Source organism: Lonchura striata, chromosome 6, assembly GCF_050655825.1.
Source record: "Lonchura striata isolate lonStrDom1 chromosome 6, ASM5065582v1, whole genome shotgun sequence".
NCBI classification, from domain to species: domain Eukaryota; kingdom Metazoa; phylum Chordata; class Aves; order Passeriformes; family Estrildidae; genus Lonchura; species Lonchura striata.
The window spans coordinates 19431739-19452920 of record NC_140708.1 but is presented as its reverse complement, the minus strand read 5'-3'; the positions used below and the strand labels follow the sequence as shown (position 1 = coordinate 19452920).

The 21182-nt window shown below is 35.7% G+C and overlaps 1 protein-coding gene across 35 annotated transcripts in view; it reads left to right on the top strand.

The window, feature by feature from the left end:
* Positions 1-21182, top strand: part of LRMDA (leucine rich melanocyte differentiation associated) — a 728564-nt gene that overhangs the window by 21233 nt on the left and 686149 nt on the right. For 25 of the 35 annotated variants that reach the window (XM_077784575.2, XM_085583481.1, XM_085583463.1 and 22 more), the window contains one exon: positions 101-201. In XM_077784575.2, the coding sequence (XP_077640701.1) occupies positions 101-201 (101 nt within the window). Of the gene's footprint in view, positions 1-100; positions 9063-18120; positions 18257-21182 lie in introns of all 35 variants that reach the window. The other 10 variants (XM_085583468.1, XM_085583467.1, XM_085583466.1 and 7 more) reach the window with 3 other exon arrangements.

Below are 21182 nucleotides of genomic sequence, written 5' to 3'. Positions count from 1 at the left end.
AGTCATTGTATTGCACGTTATCATTTTATCAATGAGACAGAATCTGGACAGGGAACTAAATCTACTCATGAAATGTTTCCTTGTTGCTTCTATTTCTCAGGTGTCCTACATTAGTCAGGACTGTGAAGAAATTCCAGAATTCCTAGGAAGAAAATATGGACACATGGCAAAAAGGCTAGATCTTAGCTTCAACTTGTTAAGGTATGTGGCAGTATATAGATTTTTAAGTGCAATGTGGAATTCCAACTCCTAAAATACACTGTTTTTTTTTTTCAAAGTAGGAAAATGTTTGTCAGGTACATTTAATTGTTGTCAAGTGGACAACACTATTTTATAAGTAATGTTTATCTCCTTTTCTCCCACACTTGAAGCACAAATAACCAGGTGAGTCTGGCAAGCTAATATGTGTTAACAAATGATGCCCATTGATAAACTTATGCTTTGTTCTCTACTTAAATTGGAAAATAAGCGTTGTTACCTGAAGAAGTGAAGAATAGGATCAAAAGTGAGTTTTCCTTAACCAAAATACAAGTAAGTATGTGCTTCTCTCCCTTTCTAAAAATTTTATTTATAGATTTCTGGTTATTACTATAAATACTTTATAATGCTCTTTTCCCAGATGATGTGTTTTATTCTATAATTTTATTTTTGTGCATCTGTGTAGTTAAGTGCTAAAGCTAAGTGCAGTTAGAATTTTTAATTCCTTCTAAGTATTTTAATATATGAATTGGTTTAGGATTCTGCAGTATTGCTGTGAGCTACTACAGCATCCCATTTCATTTAATCCTTATAAGAGAGCCTGCTGAGGTTCAGCAGAATATATTTCAGGTTGAAAAATGTGGGTAAGTATGGAGAAAGTATTTGAATGCAATTGTCTGTTTAATAAAAAAATAGGTTTGTGAGGGGAGGGTTGGACTCAACTCATTTTCCTTTTGTTTTCTTGGGGGTAAGCTCACAGTATGATTGTGAATAGTACAAAAAGTAGTGTGCTGATGCCTTGTTTTCCTAGAAGAAACAACCGTTGATTTTAACTTACTTAACACTCACAAATGTTCTTCTGAGCCTCTGTCAACTCTGAAAGACTGAATCATACATGTAAGAGGTGGCCGAGCAAAGGAGACACTAAATCTGTGGATTGTTGTCTTATACTATGATTCTCTACCATTGGATATTGTAGCCAGAAAAGAGTTTTGCTGGGGGAGGGGATCAAATAGTAATTTTTTTTTGTTTTTGTCAAGAAGGTCTGTATGTGTATTAAGATTTAACATGTTGACAAGACTGCTCCTTCTTTACATTTCTGGGAAAAAAAAGTGTTTGTCTCTTTTAGTTAATGCGTGATTTGAAAAACAATTCTCTGAATTTGTTTCATTTCATAAATTAAAATAATAACATTAAATTTGGATGTAAAGTACCACTTTAAAACTCTGATCATATTTTCATGGAGAGCACAATTGGTGATGCATTTCTGAAATCTGTGTTTTCTTTCCTTCTTTTCTTCTCTACTCAAAACACTTAGCCTGTTTTTCAGAAGGGATATAATTTGGTTTTATTGAGGTTTAGGGAAGAACAATCAGCTTATTGATGTAGGAGAAGTTGTAGTTGTAAATCTGTAAAAGTATTTTAAGACAAGAAATCAGATTTGGGAAAAAGGAGAAGTGGATTTTTTTTTTTCCCTTTGGGAAGCTAACAGTAAATGGGATGAGAGCAGTAAGGGTTCCTCATTTGAGTAGTGCTTAGATTTACTAAGCATATAGAAACTAAGAGTGAAGAATTTATGGTACACTAGCTGTTCACAGTGGTCTGCACTCATATGTAAGCCCTGTACCTGCATATTATTGAGAGAGATAAGATACAGAATCAATGTCATAACCTTAAATGAATGTGAATATAGAATAATGTCTTGGGCAGCTGTTGAAGCAAGTGTAAGCAGTGACATCTTCTTTAAACAGGTATCATTGCTTAAAAATCTAACAGTGTTTTAGTATAGGGATGAGTTTTATGATTTCCATCAGTAAATGCTTAATTTGAAAAGTTTAATATGTTGTTTTCAGTGAGGCAACAATGCCTACAATTAATGTTCATTTAATTAAATCCTCATTAAAAGGAGTTTGGTTTTTTAGTATAGTCTCCTTGGTAAAGGTGTGAGTTGAATGAAGAAGACCAACGGTGATGAAAATATAGGAAAAGATGAAGAGAATAGTGTGTTTTGCTAGCACTGTAGTTATTTGCAGTAAAGATGCTAGGTTTCATTATAATTTGATTTATCATTGGATGAGAGTTTGTGGGATTTTTTTGAAAGGAAAAAAGAAAACCAAATGTTCTCATGTGTGATGGTTTTGTTACTCAGATTTCCCTGGTTATTTTCTTTTTGCTTGGGATGTTTCCATATAACAGAGGAGGGGAGAGTTGTCAATAGTTCTTTTGAGCTGGCAGCTTAATACAGAGGAAAGTGTACATTTTTCACCATTTTTTTCCTGACTTCAGAGTTCTTTCCCAGGATAGAACTCCTTCCTCATTCTTAAATAAAATGTAGGGGGTATGTAGATGCTTAATTATCTTTGCATCAGATGTGGTATATTTAATAACGGCACTTGATCCATAATCACAAACAGCTGCTTTTGTGTCTTTCTTGTTTGCCTTTTTCCAAGAGCTAGTGTCTCTCCTGGATTACCCTGAGCAGTACATGGATCCAGCTCTTTCTGCTGGTGGTCGAAGTGACTGCTGCCTGTTGCAGTGGTTACACATCTCCCCTTTTCCCTGGAAGGGAAAGGAAAGAAAGAGGTGAAAGGTACAAGGGAACTTAAATGTGTATTTTGGGAAAGAGGAGGAGTAACAGCAATTTGTTGTGTGTGAGGCAAAGGGAAAAATGTGTGTGTCCTTAAAAGATGCTGGTGTAATTGGCAGGATGTGGTGCCACTGGATTGCCTCCTGTACATGTCTTTGGCTGGTGGAAATCCTTCAATCCCAGACAACTGTAGTCCACTTCTGACTTACTCTTCTCATGCCTTTTCCATTACATTGATTTTGTTTGTATACTTTCTAATATCCTCTGTTTCCTTTTGGGGCCAAGGATGGGGTATGAAGAAGATGGAGCCAAACTCTTGTCAGATGACCAGCAAAAGAACAAGAAGCAGTTGTCACAGCTGCAGCAAGGGGATTTCCAGCCACCTCAGGGAAGGTTGAGTGGAAGAGGTGCCTAGAGAGGCTGTGGAATCTCCACCCTGGGTGATATTTAAAATGTGACTGGACAAAACCTAACTTCTGAAATCCCCCTTTTCTGAGCAGGGAATTGGACTAAATGATCTCTAGATGCTCCTTCCAACCTAAATTATGCTGTGATTCTGCAGCTTTATTGGTGTGATATGGCCTGAATTGTCGTAGCTCTTTTGATTTCATAGTGATTTTCAGCTGTTTTAGAAATGAACTGTTTACACTGTGTATTTTCAATAAGGCATGTTTCAGGAGCAGAGATGTTTTGCTTTGGAAATCTGCTCCCAAGCCTCTCATGGCAACTGTATTTGATAGCCTTCCCTAGTAACAGAGTCCTTTCATAATATGTGGAAAAACATTCCCCTGTTCTCATTTTGTGAAGGCATAGAGTATGGGAAGGAGAGACACTGATGTGTGAAGGCTAGTGTTACCTGGAAACTTTGTAAAGGATTTCAAGGTAGAATGAAAAACTATTGTTTATCATGGAAAGTTAAAGATTTCATTAAAAAAAGAAGAAGGTAAGTAATAATCACTGGTGAAGGAAAGAAAGCAGTAAGCGAGTAGGAAGGATGTAGTAGAGGTAGAGAGTAGAGAATTGGATGAAATACAGAGATTTTAGTTTAAATGCATTGTGTGTGCATTTAAACGAATCTAGAGATTTTTAGTTCAGATGCATGCTATCTTGTGTGAAGAAAAAAAACCCCAAACAAAAAAAAACCCCAACTTGTTCAGGGCTTTTTTTTACTTGTCCTAGATGACTTTGCTCAATTTTTTATCCTTTCACATTAAAGGCTAAATGCACTCCAGTGCTTGAATAACAGATGTCAGTGGCTTTGTACAAACAGTGCCATGCTTTTATAAATTACATCTACACTTCAGTTCATGAGAAGTCCATCTTGTGATTTTGTCCTCAGTAGTTTTAAACATGTGAGTTATTTTCCTTTTTCTTACGGTGATTTCTTCTTGGTCTAAGCTTTGAGGTGAAAGGGAGAGTGAATCTTTAATCTTGGCCAATGAGGAAGGATTAATCCAATAATTGAGCTCACGGAGATACAAATATCTCTTCCCTCTCTCTAGGGTGCAGATTATTTCTGCTAGGAGTTTGAATAATTTGCACAGTATGTGCTTGTGCATAATTTCCACTGTGTGATGAAGAAGGTGCATGTATGAAAACAGTCCCTTGAACTTCAAGCCTAGTCTGGAATGTTCCTCCATGACTTTTGTGAGGCTGAGGCTTTGTAATATCTTCTCTGTGGACTAGGTATTGTTCTTTCTCTCTTCTGCCTCCTGTTTTTTGCCTGGGGGAATATGCAAGTGGCAGCCTGAAAATGGGCTTCAGTTTTTACAGGGCATGTTCTTCTTTGTAAGTTGAGTATGTGAAAGAAAGGCTTTTTTTATTTTTCCTAACCACCTTCCTGATCTGTGCAGCAATAAGACATGCAGAACAGGGAGATGAACAACAAAAGAGAGATGGAAATAAAAGCCAGAATTCAAAACAAAGCATGACATATTTTTAAAGCCTTTAGACTCATCTTTATAGCACTTTAAAATTTGAAGGAAATGCACTATTGTTAAAACTTTTTGATGGCTTTATTTATAAGGTAGAAAAATATTTTCACCATAATTGGGTAACTCTTAATCGTAGCAATTGCATATTTATCAGTATGAGGGGCTGTTATTAATGTAGCTGTCATGCACAAACACATTTCTGCATTAAATCCATTTAGTATGTGCATTATTCGGTCTAGAGTGTCACCAGGACATCAAAGCCCCCTTAGGCATAAGAGCACAGTGCCCTGCTGTGGCTGCAGAAAGGGCTTGATCAATAAATGTAACATGTTAATGCAGAGCAAATAGAATAAAAGATTTCTTTGACAAGACATGAAAAATCACCTTGTGGCAGCTGGCATGGTGATGCCATTTCAGCGGAGACACTAGCAAAGTTGATCTGACAAGTAAAGAGGAGAGATGATGGTTATAAGGTGCTTTTGTTTCAAACTTCTTTCTTGACCTGTCAGGTTTTGAAGGAGCCTGAATGGCCCTTTTTTGTCATGTGAAAATTGTAGTCTTAGGCAGTTATGAAGCAGTTATCTCTTCTCAAATTGTGAATGCTGCTGTTTAATTGATTCACTTAGCATTTGAAACTGTCACGCATTAATAATTGCTAAATCCTGTAGATACTGCTCCAGTGTGTCATGCTTAAATGTGTAGTTATCAGAAAATTAATATCCTTAATGAACTGATGCTTTCAAACTAGCATTGCATGAAATCTCTTTTGCCCTTTCATTTGCTGAAGGTATATTAGCCTGTTTTCAGAGAAACCCCTCCCGACACTTGTGTGGTTTTATTTATTTATTTTTTTGATGCCCAACAAATGCCAGCTTTGCTTTGGGTACATAGTGTGCTCAATGACAATAAATATAGTAATTATGCTGGAGTTGGTAATTAACATAATTATAGTCAATTACGACAAATACAGTGTAGAGCTAAATGAATGAGGGTGAGAAATTAGCAAACTAATTGATTTACCTTACGTGCTGCTTTTTCCTGCAACTAACAGTTGCAGATTTTCTGCAGGAAAGAGTGTTTACAAAAAGCTGATTGTGTTTTGAAATGATTCTGTCTTGTGGCTCTCACTACTGTTTCCCTTACACTGAGGTGAAGAGGATTGAAATATGGGGTAGTGGTTACGAGGAGAAAGGAGCAGCTTGGTCCCCACTAAATGCTTTGAAGGAAGATGTATGTACTAACTTTAATTTTAGATTCTTCTTCCTGTATTGAAAGGAGAAAAACCTATGTGATCCTTTACAAAAGATATTGCTAGAGAAATTTTGGACATATATTTTAATCCCCTTAGATGTGGCCTGAATTATCTAAGAAACATTTGTCTATGTGTTTATTGATGTCAGAGATCTGCAGAGCACTGGATAGCTGAAGGAAGAATTGTTCAAGGAATCTGAGTGTGTTGAAACAGTATGCCCTTGTTCAACCATCAGTTTCAATAATTTAAACCACTGGACCAGTTGGGATGCATAATATCATAACATTTGTGCACATTATAATTGCCTGTTTTGTTTCAAGATGATTTATAGTGTCTTGTCTGAAATAAGTGTATTGGAGCTATGAAGTTAATCTGTTTCACTCTCCTTGTTTTTTTATTTTCTTTCAAGCATGACGACAGTTTGCTATGTGAAAGAAGAATGTATATGTTTAAGTATTGAAGATTTTGTATTGCTCTTTTAAGAAAAATGTTGAGTAGTAGTTGAGATTTCTTTAAGAAAACAATAATTTACGAATGTTTGTAAATTTTATACTGGGTATTGTTTACTGTTTGAAGGTAAATGGAATTGTATAGAGAGACTTCAGCAAAGAGATAATGTTTTCCATGGCTAAGCAATCTGAAATTTATAAATTCTTGGTACTTTCTCTTCTACTATTGCAGTAAATGCATCAAGTTCAAATGAATAGGTGTGTAGTTTGAGGTGGGTACTCAAAGTTTACCCTTAAAGGGATGTCCTACAATAAACACAAAATGCTGTTTTTAAAATAATGTTGAAATGTTATGGATGTCTAAAAATACTTGTATGGTAACAATGCTAAGGGTGGTCAGTCTTTAGAAGAAATTCAGTTCCTAGAGTAATTTTGCTGAATTAAATATCTATAGATGAGGAATAATTGCAATTATTTACAGATATAATAATCTCTCTGTTGATGTCTTACATGCTTATTAATCACTGTGGACTACCGTATGTGTAATTATCTTTCTATTGGAAGAACTTTCTGTTGTACTAGGTGGACTGAAGAAAAGTATGTTGATGGATTCTTTCTACATGGGTAATACCTAGGGAGTTGTATAAGATAAAATTTTATAGATGTCTAACTATTGGAAAACTAGAAGGAAAGCATCACTAGTAACAAAAACAATTACAAACTTCAGCTATTAACTCTACTTTGGGTAGTTGATAGACATCAAAACGAAATCTACTCCTTCCTCTCTTTTTCCCTCCTTTTCCCTCCCATCATGCCACCACTTTTTAAAAAGTGGCATTTCAACAGGAACCAGATGTGATCTGGCTAATGTATAAGAGAACTTCTTTTCCCCCACCTTAAAACTTGGTAAATACTGAAAGTATTAGGATGCACCTTGTCTCACATGCAACAACCATGCCTATGTTGTCTTGTTTTGTCAGCTTTAAATGTGATTATAGAATATTTGCCACTACAAAGCATTATCTGTGTGTGTTCTTGTGACTTGTATATTTTCCTGCTGTGGCTTAATTCTGGTCATTGGTTTATTGCTGATTCAAAGAGGACCAGTCAATGACTATTGTTAAAAATATCAAATTAATGAGTTATGGTATGCACTTAAATATCTCACTGATTTCAGCATATACCACCTATATTATATACTACTGATTTCAGCATGCTACACCATGGATGTAAGCTGTACTTTTTAATGGAAAAGTTATTTTTCCAAACTCAGTAATAGGTAAATAATAAGCAATATAACTGGTTTTATTTCAGTACGGGTGGCTGTTATCTTTTTTAGTCCCAGCAGCCTGTCTTTTTGTCCATTGATCCTTGCTGGACTTTTTATGGCCACACAGTCACTAACAGACTGTGAAAACACCGTTGTATATATACCTCTGACCCTCGTGCTGGCCATTATCCATTGATTTACAGTACCTGACAGGTCAGAACACAGGATTGTTTTCTGTTCTGCTTTCCTCAGGAAGGCTTAATATTGTGGAAGGAGTTGTCTTGACAATGGTGGTAGAATTGGGCAAAAACTTTTTACCTGAACCTTTGGCTTAGGGGACAGTGTAGGTTCATATTGTATACTGGAGAATTCTTGAGAGGATTGCTAGAGCTTGAAATCTAGTAAAAGAATTAAACAAACAGCACAATTTGGCATTAAGTAAAATAAGTTTGTGATCTTTGATTGTTACATCCTTAATTACAGCTGGTGAATATTGATATGCTGGTTGGTGAAAGTTGTTTTTTGGGGAAATCCATGTTGAAGGGTCTGTTGCAATTACGAGTAAAGATGAAATCTGTACTTCTGAACAAAGATGAGTTACAAACTGGGACTTGAACAGAGATAGAGTTTAATATTAAACATCCATTGACTCCAGGCTGTTGTTAAAACCTTTTGACAAAGGCAGAGCATTTCCCAGTGAACTGGTGTTTGCATCACATAATTTTTGTGTTTGAATGTGTAGGGAGTGAACTGCTTTTTCTTGATCTGAGACTGAAGTTAGATTTTGAAGTGATGTTGGGTTCTTTGGGTACCCAGAGCACTTAATTCACTGACACAGTCAATCCAACTCCTCTTATGAAAACCAGTCTTAAACTAAAATCAGTTTTTGTGTTGAATTCTGTTCTGAACTATAGGAATCTATGTTAGATTGAGAGAATATCAGTTACTAAATGGAAGACTATCACAGTCTATGAAAAGTATTGTCACTTGGAAGAGAAATAGTTTGATGTACTTGTTTTGGTTTTCAAAGAATGTCAGTAGATTGAAAGTAATGTCTTGGTGACTGCTCCTGCATAGTCCATCATTATCTGGATTTTAAGTCTGAGAAGTACTTTGTTGCAAGAGCATCAGGGGTTAAAGAAAAGGGCATGATAAAGAGCATATGTTAAGTATAGTAATCAGATGGATCATTCTTACTGTCTGATTTCCTTAATCTCTCTCACACTAAAATAGTATTTCCTCATCATTGCTGTTGTGAAACAAGAGCGAAGGACTGCAGACTGTGTGAGGACAAGGAACTTGGCTGAAGGGAAGAACTTGCATTAACCCTGGAATTACTGTCTCTGTCCTTTCCTCTCTGTTTTGTTGAAAGGTATCTTCTCACATTAATGCAATATAAAAGATTCTCAGCATACAGTTTCAGATATAAAGAACTTGACTAGTTTTGCTGAATCAAATCAGTAAGGAGTGCCTCAGTCCTCCAGTGTTCAACAGAACTGCTGGTGGTCATGGTACAAAAAGCTACTTGGCATTTGGCAGGAAAATACTTATGGAGCTTCTGTTTATGCATCACTTGTCTGTTTTATGTGGTCTTGCATGGTTTGTTCCATTTTTGTGATCTAGCATTTTACATAAATCATCTTTACATAAATTATCCTGGAGGTGATTTTTCAGATTAGAAAGATCGTACCCAAACCCTTATCTCATGCAAGCGTGAAGAGTGAGGAACATCGAAGTGCAAAAGGGCCATGTATTTCTCTCAGGCTCTGGATTCAGCATGTCAAACCAGACATGCTATACAATAATTATACTGTCTTTAGGGTCATGGTTAATGCAGTGTTATAGCTCAGTTGCAGGCTTTACCCATGAACTGATGCATGCAATTATGTGATGTTTTATAATTTTTATTTATATTTTTGTTTTATTTCTCCTGGTGTTCCCTTTTGATGATGCTTACCTGAGTGAGTTGCTCACTGGTAGAGCTGAAAGATTATTTCCTTTCTTAATATTTTATATATTATTTTTAATTTAATTTACCTGCTGAGTCTATAAATGGAAGTGGTGAATGTTCTTTGTATAATACAGCCATTCTCATTGCTTGTGTTTGCAGGAAATTTTGCTATGGTGAGAGACTACAGTGGTAGAAATAAGTTTTAAAAGAACACAAGTAAGAGATGCAAAATATCTAATATTAGGGGGTAGTTTAATTTGTCCAAAAGTCAGGGAGGTTGATAGGCTCTTGCAGATTGGGCCTATAGTTCTTTTCAGGTGCTTAAGTGTGTGCTGGTTTTCCTGTGCAGTTGGTATATGAGATGTATTGGCAGATAGTAATGCTTGGATGTGTGCACAAGGCTAGCTCATTCTTTTTCATAGAAAGCATAGTGTGTTGGCTGCTGCTGACAGCTTACTGGCATTTAATGCACACACAGTGAAACACACCCCCACACAAAAAATAACATCTTATAAATAAAGATCTTTAGGATGTATACATATTTTCTTTAAATATAAGTGTGGTTTATGAATTATATTTCTAATCTGTGTAAACTTGGGGGTGATGCTCAAATATTTTTCTACTTTGATTCAGCACTTGTGGTAGGACTTTGTCAATGATAACCTTTTCACTTATAGCCTTGAAGGAAGAAACATATTACTTAGAGGTTGCTTGCAAAAAACATTCAGTCTCTTGAGCGTAAAGTCTCTTAAAGTGCTGGGAAATGCAGCAGAACTGTCCTTGAACCATTTGAGATGTGTAAGGTCCAAGACTTACTGAAGTGCCATGATTCTTCAGGGCTACGTGGCCACAAAAGCTCTGGATGAGGATGCTGTATTTTAGAATCTCAGGACTTTCAAAACATTTTAGTTGAAGAGATAAGAAAAACTTATCATAGTTGACCTAGTTACTTAAGTGATAAAGTGTAGTGATTATTCTAAAGCACTTAAAGGCTGGAGGAAAAGTGTTCTAGACAGGCCAAGGATTAACAGTATATTGAATATTTGTAAAGCTCTGCTTCCAACATAGTTATGTTAAGATAATTTGACAGTCCAATGTGTGAATGTTCAAATCACAGCTGCTCAAGGATCTGAACACTTTCTACCTATTATATTGCATTTAATACACTCTGTATCTTGGACAGCTTTGGAATAGCACAGAAACAGTCATATCTGAAGGTGAATATACTGGAATTGCTGTGGGAAAAAATTTCAAGTACTGTGTTTTCTGGGAATGGAAATGAAGCCAACTAAGGGAGAGGCTGTGTATGTGTCCAGTTTACTTTCTTCCCTCACTCTATTCTGCATTTTCTCCCCACTGCTTTCATCTCCTTAAATCAGCAGAAGGCTGCTGAAGGTGCTGCTGAGAGATTTGGGTGCAGGTGGAACATGAGGTTCCTGCTTTCTTGCCAGTGGTCTCTCTTTTGTTCCCTGTGTTGCTTATAATGGGAGCCAGCCATTAGCTCTGTTCATGTGCAGTACTGGTTCTAGTTCTACCAGGTGCACAATTAGTAAATTGTCTGCCAGTCTAAGTGGGGAATGTCAGAGGGCAGTTCAGTTTCTTTCACTGTCAGTTCTTTGGCTTCATTTTAAATAAGTCATATCAAATAGTCTCTTACTACCACTAATAAAAGGGCTTTTGAAATTTGGACGTACGTCTAATGAGAGTCTATCTCAACCTATTTAATTTGGGCCACTACTTTGTGACTGAATTATAGACTCTGCAGCCAGAGGTGGTTTGAAACAAGAGGTTCACCTGCATTTAAATGATTGAGCAGAAGAAAAGAAGTTTCTAAAATTAAGGATGCACTAATGCATTACTGTAGATTTTGTCTCACTTCCTAGTAATTTGTCAGTGAAGGAAGAAAGAACAAATGTCTGTATTGAGCTAAAAGTGAATGGACAAGTGTTTCTTTGTGTGTTTTAGTATAGCATATGAAAGTCTAGGTTGCTGTAGTCCTAGTATTTTAAAACCTAGTGAAATGGTGAAGTCAGATTTAAGGTAATCTTGCACTTTTTTTTTTTTTCCTATTTTCTTTCTGTGTGGGGACATAAGTGCACTGGAAGCATTTAAGACTCATGTGGGTAGAAACTGTAGTACTGAAACCCATCAAGACAGCTGTTAGTTGTAAAGTTGATATTTGTATTTACAGCACAGCCTATAATATGGAATGAATTACTATCCTATAATATGGAATGAATAAATAATTCCTGTATTGTAGCAGGTGCACCTTAGTAGGCAGAATAGCATCAGAAATGATCAATAAGCTTCATTCTATACACAGAAAGATCACATGTTTCAGGTTCTCTGCCTTGTATTCAATATACTGTGATGTTATAATCTAAATCGGGTTTTCTGTGTAATTCCCTGACTGTATTTCCAGAGTTCTCATTCTTAGGGGGAAAACAAAACTAGGGAAAAAGATTTCTGCACCCAAGTGAATGGAGTGAAACCTTATTCACACCTCTCTTTTCCCTAGTTAAAAAACAAAGAAAGTCTATAAAAAGATATGTAGGTACAAACTTATGATAAATGTTCCTAATATCAAATATTTGAACTTAAGCTCTGTGTCAAGAAATTTACTCAATTAAATTATATTCTTCTTATTTTTAAACCACTTGCAGAAAATAATAGATATTTCTTTTCACTAGGTTTTGTATGCTGAACACTGAGATTCTTGATGTTAAAATCTATCTCATAGACTAGAAATAACCTTATTCATATCATAGAGTGCATTCACATCTATGCATATTATGTAGAAAGCTAAGTGTTATTTATGCCCAACCTGTGCAGGTCTCTTTCTTTGCAAAATTTTAAAATCTGTCCTCATCTTTTGCTACAGAACACTTTGTGTGTGTATGTATTAATTAATTTAATTAATTATTTATGTTAACACCCTCATCTCTCTTAAAGTGAGCATTGGAATAGAAAACAAATTACTGTTGAAATTCCCTCTCTGGTGATTCCAGCAAATCCAACCACAACTAGTGTATTAAAAAGAGTAAACAACTCTCCCCCTCTTTTCCTCGTTAGTGTCTGTGTAGTAGAGAGCTTTGACCCTATGTAAAGCTTTATTGTGTAAAGCTTTACATGAGAGACTCTTTTCACATTCTTGTGTGAGTCGTGCTAAGGCTCCATGTGCAAACTTGACAGTGCCTCTCTGTGTTTGACATCATAACTTTAGGATTTTATGTTATCTAAATATACTAAAATGTACCCTGTATCAAACTGCAGGTGCTGCTACACTTCTATTACAGCACAGTAACACTTGCCTCGTAAAAACTGAGGCTTGTGAAAGAGTTAAGCAAAGCAGCCAGAAATGGTTTTCAGCTTTTACTTTTCAGATACATCCTTTTAAGCATACCTACATTTACCTGCAATGGCAATCGTTTTGCATTTTAATGACAAATCAAGTATGCTAACTTGCATTTGAAACGAAAGTGCCTTAAATGTCTCTGGCTGTCAGAATGAGATGTTAGGAGCTTGATGAAAAGAGAACAAAGAAGACAAAGTATGAAGCCTAGATACAGAGCAAAATGAAATAAAACCTTGTATGGCCTGTCAGGGGTGTCAGTTGATATTCCTATCTAAAGCACATTATAGTATTACTTTGCAGCTCATAGCTTACTCATCTGTCTTTTTTAATTCATCACATTCTAGCCCACATCTTTTAAGTCCCATGTGTCAACAATGGAAGAAATCTGTTAATTGACAAATGAGTGTCACAAATGTGAATTGGTGCCTTTACATCAGAGGCAGGTAGTCTCTGTTGTTTTTTGTCGGCTCTATTATTGGCATAAGCCAGTGTAAGACATCTGTCTTTGCCAGAATGAGAGATGACAGCCAGAGAAGGGCTGTCATTGTTTTAGTGCATGTTCATTCTGCTGAGATACTGTATAAAGATAAAATGTCAGTTAAAAGAATATGAAAAACTATCGGGAGGAAGTCCTTAAATTACTTGGGAAGGGGATCTGGGAATTGGTGCCAGAATTGAAATCCGAACGTTCCAGTTTGCATCTATCACATCAATTTAAAAATAATACTTTCTGAGTAACTGGGTCAGTTTATAAGGCATTTAGGAAAACGTTATGTTGTGTTGGCATAATTAGCTCATAAGATGGAAAGAAAAACATATCTTCACAGGATATGAGTTTATTACAAGTTCATTTTTCAAACATGTATAGAATTGTCTCAATAAAAATATGCTGTGTAGCATCTCTAGTGTTGATTTGCATCTGTTTTGAAATATTGAAATTGCTCTGTTCCAATTTCTTTTTCTGTTATAGTTCTATTTTAGATTGATGAATAACATAATGAAATAAAAAGCATAGCCAGCTGTGGGTTGATGAGACAATTAATAGGAAGAAAATTATTAACATAGTTTCAGGGTGTCTAGAGGGTGTACAGTATATAAAAGTTACTCCCAAATCACTAAATCCCTTTATTGCAATAAATGACTTTTTAATCTTGGATAGCACAAAAGAGAGGAGGAAAATGTTTTAATGGAGGTAGTAGAAAGAGGGGATAGAATTAAAATGTCATAAAAAGCTGCCGTTTTACTTCTTACTTTATATCAAAAGTCATAAGAAAGGCATATTGGCACTTTTATCTTCAGCAGCTCTTACAGGCAACCCTATGCTGTACAGGACACTCACTGTGTAGCACCCTCTTTCCCAAATGGCCTGTCACTTGGGTTCTAAATGACCTTGTCTGAACTTGAGGCATTTTGAGGGCTATGTTGACACAATCTGGTGAAGGACTAACTCTAGATCTGTGGGCTGGCTGAATTGAAATTTCAAGATGGATGTCTCTGAACTGCAATTTATTAAAAGTCTTAAAGTTAGTTGGGTTTTGCATTTGAAATAGAACTGTCAATATATTAAATCTGAGATATTCTGAATTATGATATAGTTAATATAGGTAGAATTGTCATTCATAACTTCATAGAATTTGTGTTTTCTTTTTTTGATTTTTTTTAACTTGCATTTAGCAACTGAGTAGCAGAAAAAATATCAAACTTTTTCCTCTTCCCACCATCTAATGTGGTGCTCTCAAATTTTTTTTGTCTTTAACTTCTCTGTTTATCTCCAGGTATCTTCTGACTCTTTCACTTCCAGTCCATGATTAGTATCAATTGTAAATTTAATTATTGATACCAGTAACAGACTTTAATACTTCTAATAGGTGCTAGTAATTTCATGAGTCTTCTGTGTTAGGGTCTAAAAAGCTGAGAATGAGTAGCATGCAGCTTTTTTTTTTTGTTTTAAGTATTTGGATAGAAGTATTGTTGCTCTGTAAATAGACTTCCTATAAAAAGAATACTAAGAGAGAAGGTTGTTTTTCTCTTGAAGGTCTATTTGTATTTTGTTAATTAAAAAAGCTAGTATTTTCAAAGTTATTTGGAATTAATTTTGCTAGACAATATTTTAAAATATTATAATCTATGAAAACCAAGAAGTGTTTGCTGCTTGTATATAAAGGTTTGTGAGCCTTGGATACCTGTAAGTTTTTAGTGAAAGCTTTGTTCTTTCATTTCCAGCTTTCATTGGTTCTAAGTAGATGTTTAGATTTCCAGTCAAAAGCCACGCTGTTGGTATCTAAAATGCCAGGCATGACTTCTCAGGCAATTTTTCTTCATGTGCTTTGAAGTTCAGTTTCCTTTGAGAAGTGGGAAGACAACACTGCCTCCATTTTACAGATGGCAGAACTGAGTTGTGAGGAGGCTTTGTTGATCAACTGCACATGCCAAATATAATTAGCAGCTCTTCATACCAACTTGCATAAACCACTTCTGCATGGGGGCACAAGTAATGGCTGACACATGTCCACTTAACCAAATCTGGAATGATCCTACAGATAGTTTATTCTCATGTGTCACTTGGCTACACTTTTTATTATCTGATAGTGGATGCATCACAAGGTGGTGATACATCAGAGACTAAATAGAAAGATGTGGTACAGACTTAGAAGAAATTTTTGTTTCCTTTTGGTTAAATGATATATAACTATAGATATAACAAAGGTAACAGCAAAAAAGATGTGGGCTAAGACTGTATATTCTATTGGTGATTCTATTTCTTCTATTTCTTAATTTTCTAACTAAAAATTAAGAGATGATCGGAAGAATAAGTAGGGATGCCAAATCTGGTTTCTTAACAGAACTGAATTAATTTGATCATGAAAATTCATATGCAGGACATACAGTTGGACTTAGTTAAGTTACTACCCTGTTTCATGGCCAGTGCTTACAGGAAGATGCCATGAAGCTTGTAGAATTCTGCTTTGGGGAGCATGTGTTTATATGATAGTATTGTCACAGTTCAATTAGTTCTAGAAAGGGAAGATGCAGGAATATGACTACAGGGACATTGTACATGTGTGTGCTCATACCCTCTGGGTGATTCCCCTTCCGACTGCCAGCTGTCATACAGCATCTGAAACAGACAAAAATTTATTGGGTAGTATTTAGAAACATGTCAGTGGTAATGACTGGATCTCTGATTTCAATTATCACCTACTAAATTTAGGCTAATATAGTGCATTTGTAGACCTGTTGAATGCACTTGACATCATGTTTAAAATATTTGAAACTGCACTGGTTTTTGGTATCATATGTTGACCACTTTCTTTTTCCTATTCACATCTGGTCCATGGCAGCAGACATCCCATGTGACCTATAAAAACTTTGGTTGTGCAAGTTTGAGTTTCTTTTTCTTCTTCAGATTACATTTCAGCAGAGAAGACAGTAGTGTGAGACTACAATTATTTTAACAAAACACTGCTCTAAGTAATTCACCCTTTTTCCCCCACTCCTGTACAATCAGTGTGTAAACAGCATTTTAAGTTTTATTCCTATTGTTTGGCTTTTTTTTAAAATCCTTTGTCACTTGGGTGCTCTTAAAGCTATTTTAATAAAAAATTACCTGTAGTCACTATTTTTCTGTATCTGGGTGAGATTTCAGGTGGAATCTGATTATGCATAATTTTGTTTTTTTTGTTACATTAGCAGAGATTAATGTTTGAATCCAAAGTACTGTGTTCTTTGCTTACTTTGCAAACATTTTATGTGCTCCTATTTCAGGACTATTGAGGGGGATTATTTAAAAACAAAAGTTTCTTTTCCTGAGTACTGCAGTACTTCATTGGAGTCCTGCTAAACAGTTTTCTGTCTTCTGATCTTGTACTCTTTCCATAGCCATCTTCCTCATACATATTTATTAAATTTACATGCTGATGTTTGCAACTCTGAACTTGCTTTCTAACTATTGAAATAGTAACTGTTGAAGTAATTTGTTTGATAGTACTCAGGAGTACTAATCACAGATTTTAGTTAGTGTCTTCCTGTTTTTGTGAAAATATTGCGAGCTTTTAAAGTTACATCCACATCTGCATGCAACTAGTATAAAAAATAAAGCAGTCTCCTAATATGCATAGGCTACTTTGAGTAAATTCATTGTCCACATCTTGATAGCTGCATAAGCAAACCTGGGGAATTTTGTAAGAATAAATCTCCTTTAAAGCAAGATCCCCCTGCTTATACTAATTCTGTTTTGTTGTGATTTCTTATTTCTGGGAGTATATTTTTCAGTAGTATTCTCAGTTGTGGTTAGCAGGTTCTCTTCCTGCTTAATGCTTCCAAACATCCTTTAGCTGACTTCTGGAAGAATCTCAAAGTTGTTTTAAACTGAAATTATTAGTAAGAATCCCTAAGCATATTATCTCTGAAATACAAGAGACAATAGCAGAAGCTTTCAAACTGGGTGTTGGAAACATTCCTACTGGGAGAGTAAACTGATCTTGAAGATGGAATTTCAGTAAAGTTGAATGTTGGCCTTCTGGTGAAATGTCTAAACCTTACTGATGATTTGTCACTTGCAGAATTTCTAGAAGTGTCTTGGATGGTAAGTTGCAGGAATAGTTTCCTCTTGTGCTTTTTTGCATTGGTTTTGGTGTGGGAATTCCTTAGAAATTCTCTAAGCCAAGCATGGATGCAGATGCATGGATACATTCAGTATTTGTATGGGGTCTACCTAGTGCTTCATGGTTATTTAAAAGGAGCAAGGTTTATTATTCTGATTTAAGCTTATCCAGTTTTAGCCTAAATCTCATAACCAATTACAATTCACAAAAATATCTGTGTAACTTTATTACATCCAGCCTTTGTATATAATCTATATTTTCCTGTCATAGAGGTGTTTTTCTTAGTGGAGGATTCATTTAATGTGAGCCTAATGTTGTTTTTATTTTCCCTTGGATGTTTGAAAAACGAAACCTAAGGCCTGAGAAATTTCAACATGTAAATTTCAATCATAAACTAACAGCAATCTTAAGTTTCACTTGTTTGCTTTGATATGTTTTCATGATAGTGTATTGGTTTGCAAATATGGGGAACTCCTGTGCTGCTCTACTTTACTAACCTTTCTGATTGCTCTCTACTCAGTTCTTCTCAAATCACTCCTGTGCTGCGTGACTGCTACCTTGGATGACCCAGTGATGGACAGTTGTGTTGGCTTCCACTTTATTTCTACAAATTCTTCTGTTCTGTGTGACTGCAAAAATCTTTCCTCTGCTTCCAGGTATCTTATCTCACATAATAATGTAGTACCTACCAACCATATGTTTCTACAGCATATAACTGTACTTTTGGTTTTTCTTTAAGTCAATTGGACAGTTATTGCTTTCATTACATCAGGGTAGAACTTCTTCACAAATATGTGTTATTCGTTATTGTGAGTCTGTTTTAGATGGTGCATTTTCTGTCTGCTTTCTGTGTCAGAAGAGTCATACTTGAAAACTAGGGAGGGAAAATTAAAATTAACATGTTGTTATTCTCTCCTTTTTAAAGTGGATAGGTCTAATATAATAAAAATGCATGTTATGGTCATGAACTTTAAACTAAGAGGCTCAGGAATCATATTGCATCAGCATACAAATGAGGTATGTTTTATATATCTGTAGAGGAGGAAGGTAAATACCATGGCATTTACTATAATTCATGAGCCCCATCAGAAATAAAGTTCTTAAAGTGTATTAAACTTAATTCTTGTCTTTTTTCTTGTTGTTTCTCATGAATGCTTCATCAACAGTCACAGTCCTGTAAAGCGATTGCTGTGTACTAATCAGAGATCATTGTGGACAATTGTAATCAGAATAAAAACAAATTTTTATTTAGTGGACAAATAATAATTAGTTGACTAAGAAGAAGCAAAAAGCAGTACACAATGTCATAAAAGCCAGAAAGAAGGGACAAAAGTAGAGGAGATTGAATGCTTGTCTTTGTTATTTACATTTGGCTTACTTTCAGTTCATGACTTCCGTCACACAGTGCTGTCCTTCTATTAAATGGTCTCAATGTCCTGGCATAGATGACATTAATTCTTGTTTTAAATGTGAGCAAGTATTAATTTACTTCACTGAAGAGGAAATAACATAACAAAGGAAGTTCATGCTTGGAAAGAGTATAAAGTTGATATTGATACTGACTTTGCATTTTGATAACCCTTTGTGATGCTTTCTCATTGCATGACTTCTACAGGAGGATGCTGGTGGGTTACGTGAAGACAAAATGTCTTTGGAACAAAAAGATTCTTTTCTATCAAAGCTGGAAGATAGTTTTTGTTCTGCTTTTTTAAATTTTGTATTATTTTAATTTTTTTTTTCTTTCTGTCCTTCTTCAGAGAAGTCCAAGAAAACTACTGGCACTGACAAAAGATGAAAATATGATTTATGCTGACATCATGTATTACCCAAGCAAATCCGTTTTGTGAAAGATGGTTTTTTATGGTGTGGAAATAAAGAATCAGTGAATAGTTATTGAAGGACCTGGTTCAGACTTTTCTTGCCTCTGCCCCACCCCCACTGCCCCACCCCTACGTTTCCTTTTGTACTTTTTCTTTAGGGATCTTAATATTGATGCTAGCTACAAATGGTTGTTAAACAAATTTTCTTCAGTCATTAAGCATAGCAGCTTTATGTGGGTTGATGTAATACAAGAATAATCTCTGCTATGAGACTAGAGGTACCCACCTATAGTGGTGTTAATACTGATTTTCTGACTCCCACAACATTTCATTGCAAATTCTAATCAGAGGTAGTAAGTTTCATTTGCTGAGAACCTGTAGCAGCAGCATCTACTAAGTTTGGTTTGGTCTACTTAAAAATTGGAGTGTTTTCAAACAGTATTTGTGGACATCTGACTTAGTTAAACTGAACTTTGGCTATCAAATGCTGTAGATATGACCAGTCACAGTATTTGTTGAGATTATATTATTTGCAGCAGCAGAGAAGAAAGCAGGTGAATAAAATACAGAATGTATTCCAACATTGAATCAGTTATAAAGAAACCTGGCTGGATAAGTTAGGTAGATTACACTAGTTTTACAGATAATTCTAGGCAGTAAGGCTGAAAAGGAGGTGAGATTAGTTATGTGAGTGTTGGAAAGATGTGATGACTTAGAGTAAGTCTTAGACTTCAGCAAAATTCTCAGTCCAAAACCCAGTATCTTGGTGAGACACTGAGGGAGCTGGGACACCAATTGTCTGTTGGCTGCTGGGCATACTTATGATTCCAGAGGGAATGTAAACCTTGTAAAATCTTTTCCTTTGAAGTTAGGTAAAATATGGACTTTTACAACTGTTTAATTAAGTTCTTTCAATTTCTTGGAATTCTTAACACCAAGGAAATACAAAATACACAGTACCAATTGGGGTGATGCCTAAATTGGCACTTAATAAATACTGCTTGATCCTTCCATAGTGGATAATAGACAATTGCACTCTGCCTAGTGTCTGAGGACCCAATGCATCCTTTCTTACTAAAAGAAAAGTAGCATAAAAATAACTGCTTATACAACACATCTGTGCTAAAAACCTCTCAAACCAATGGTACAACCATTGTGCCAATGGTACAAAGCTGACTGTGGTGACTATTCCAAATGACCAATCCTTTGTTTTTTGAATATTGTTTCCCTGTTGTATAGACTGGACCTTTGATATCAAGTAAATATTTAAACATTTATTTCTCTTATATACCTTTCTATATACCATGTGTGCATTTTTCTTTCCAGATAATGCTGTTGTGTGGAAAAGGGGAAGGGTTTGCAGTGGCACTCAGTCTTTCCAGAAATAGTTTGAAACTTGATAGTTCTGTGTTGTGTCAGGCAAGATGCTTCCCATGAGTTCGTATGAAGTGTTTTGCCGCTGCAAAAACTTAAGAAGGAAGGTACAGCTGCCCCACAAAAGCAAAATCTGGAGCCTCACTGGTATGTGGAAGGGTTGTCCTTGAGTAAGGCAGGGGCTTCTGGCTCATGGTGAATTCTGAGCTTGTTCAGTGCAATTCATCGCATCTCTTGCCCTACCTTTGCCATGAGTCAGTGCTTCATAGGGAGGTAAGAGTTAATGTGTCTTATTTCTGTACAAAGCAAGTGCTGCCATGTGATTTGGAGTCCTATCTCTCATTTCCCCTCACTTTGAGCAGTGGTATGCTCTATCTTTGTAATTCTT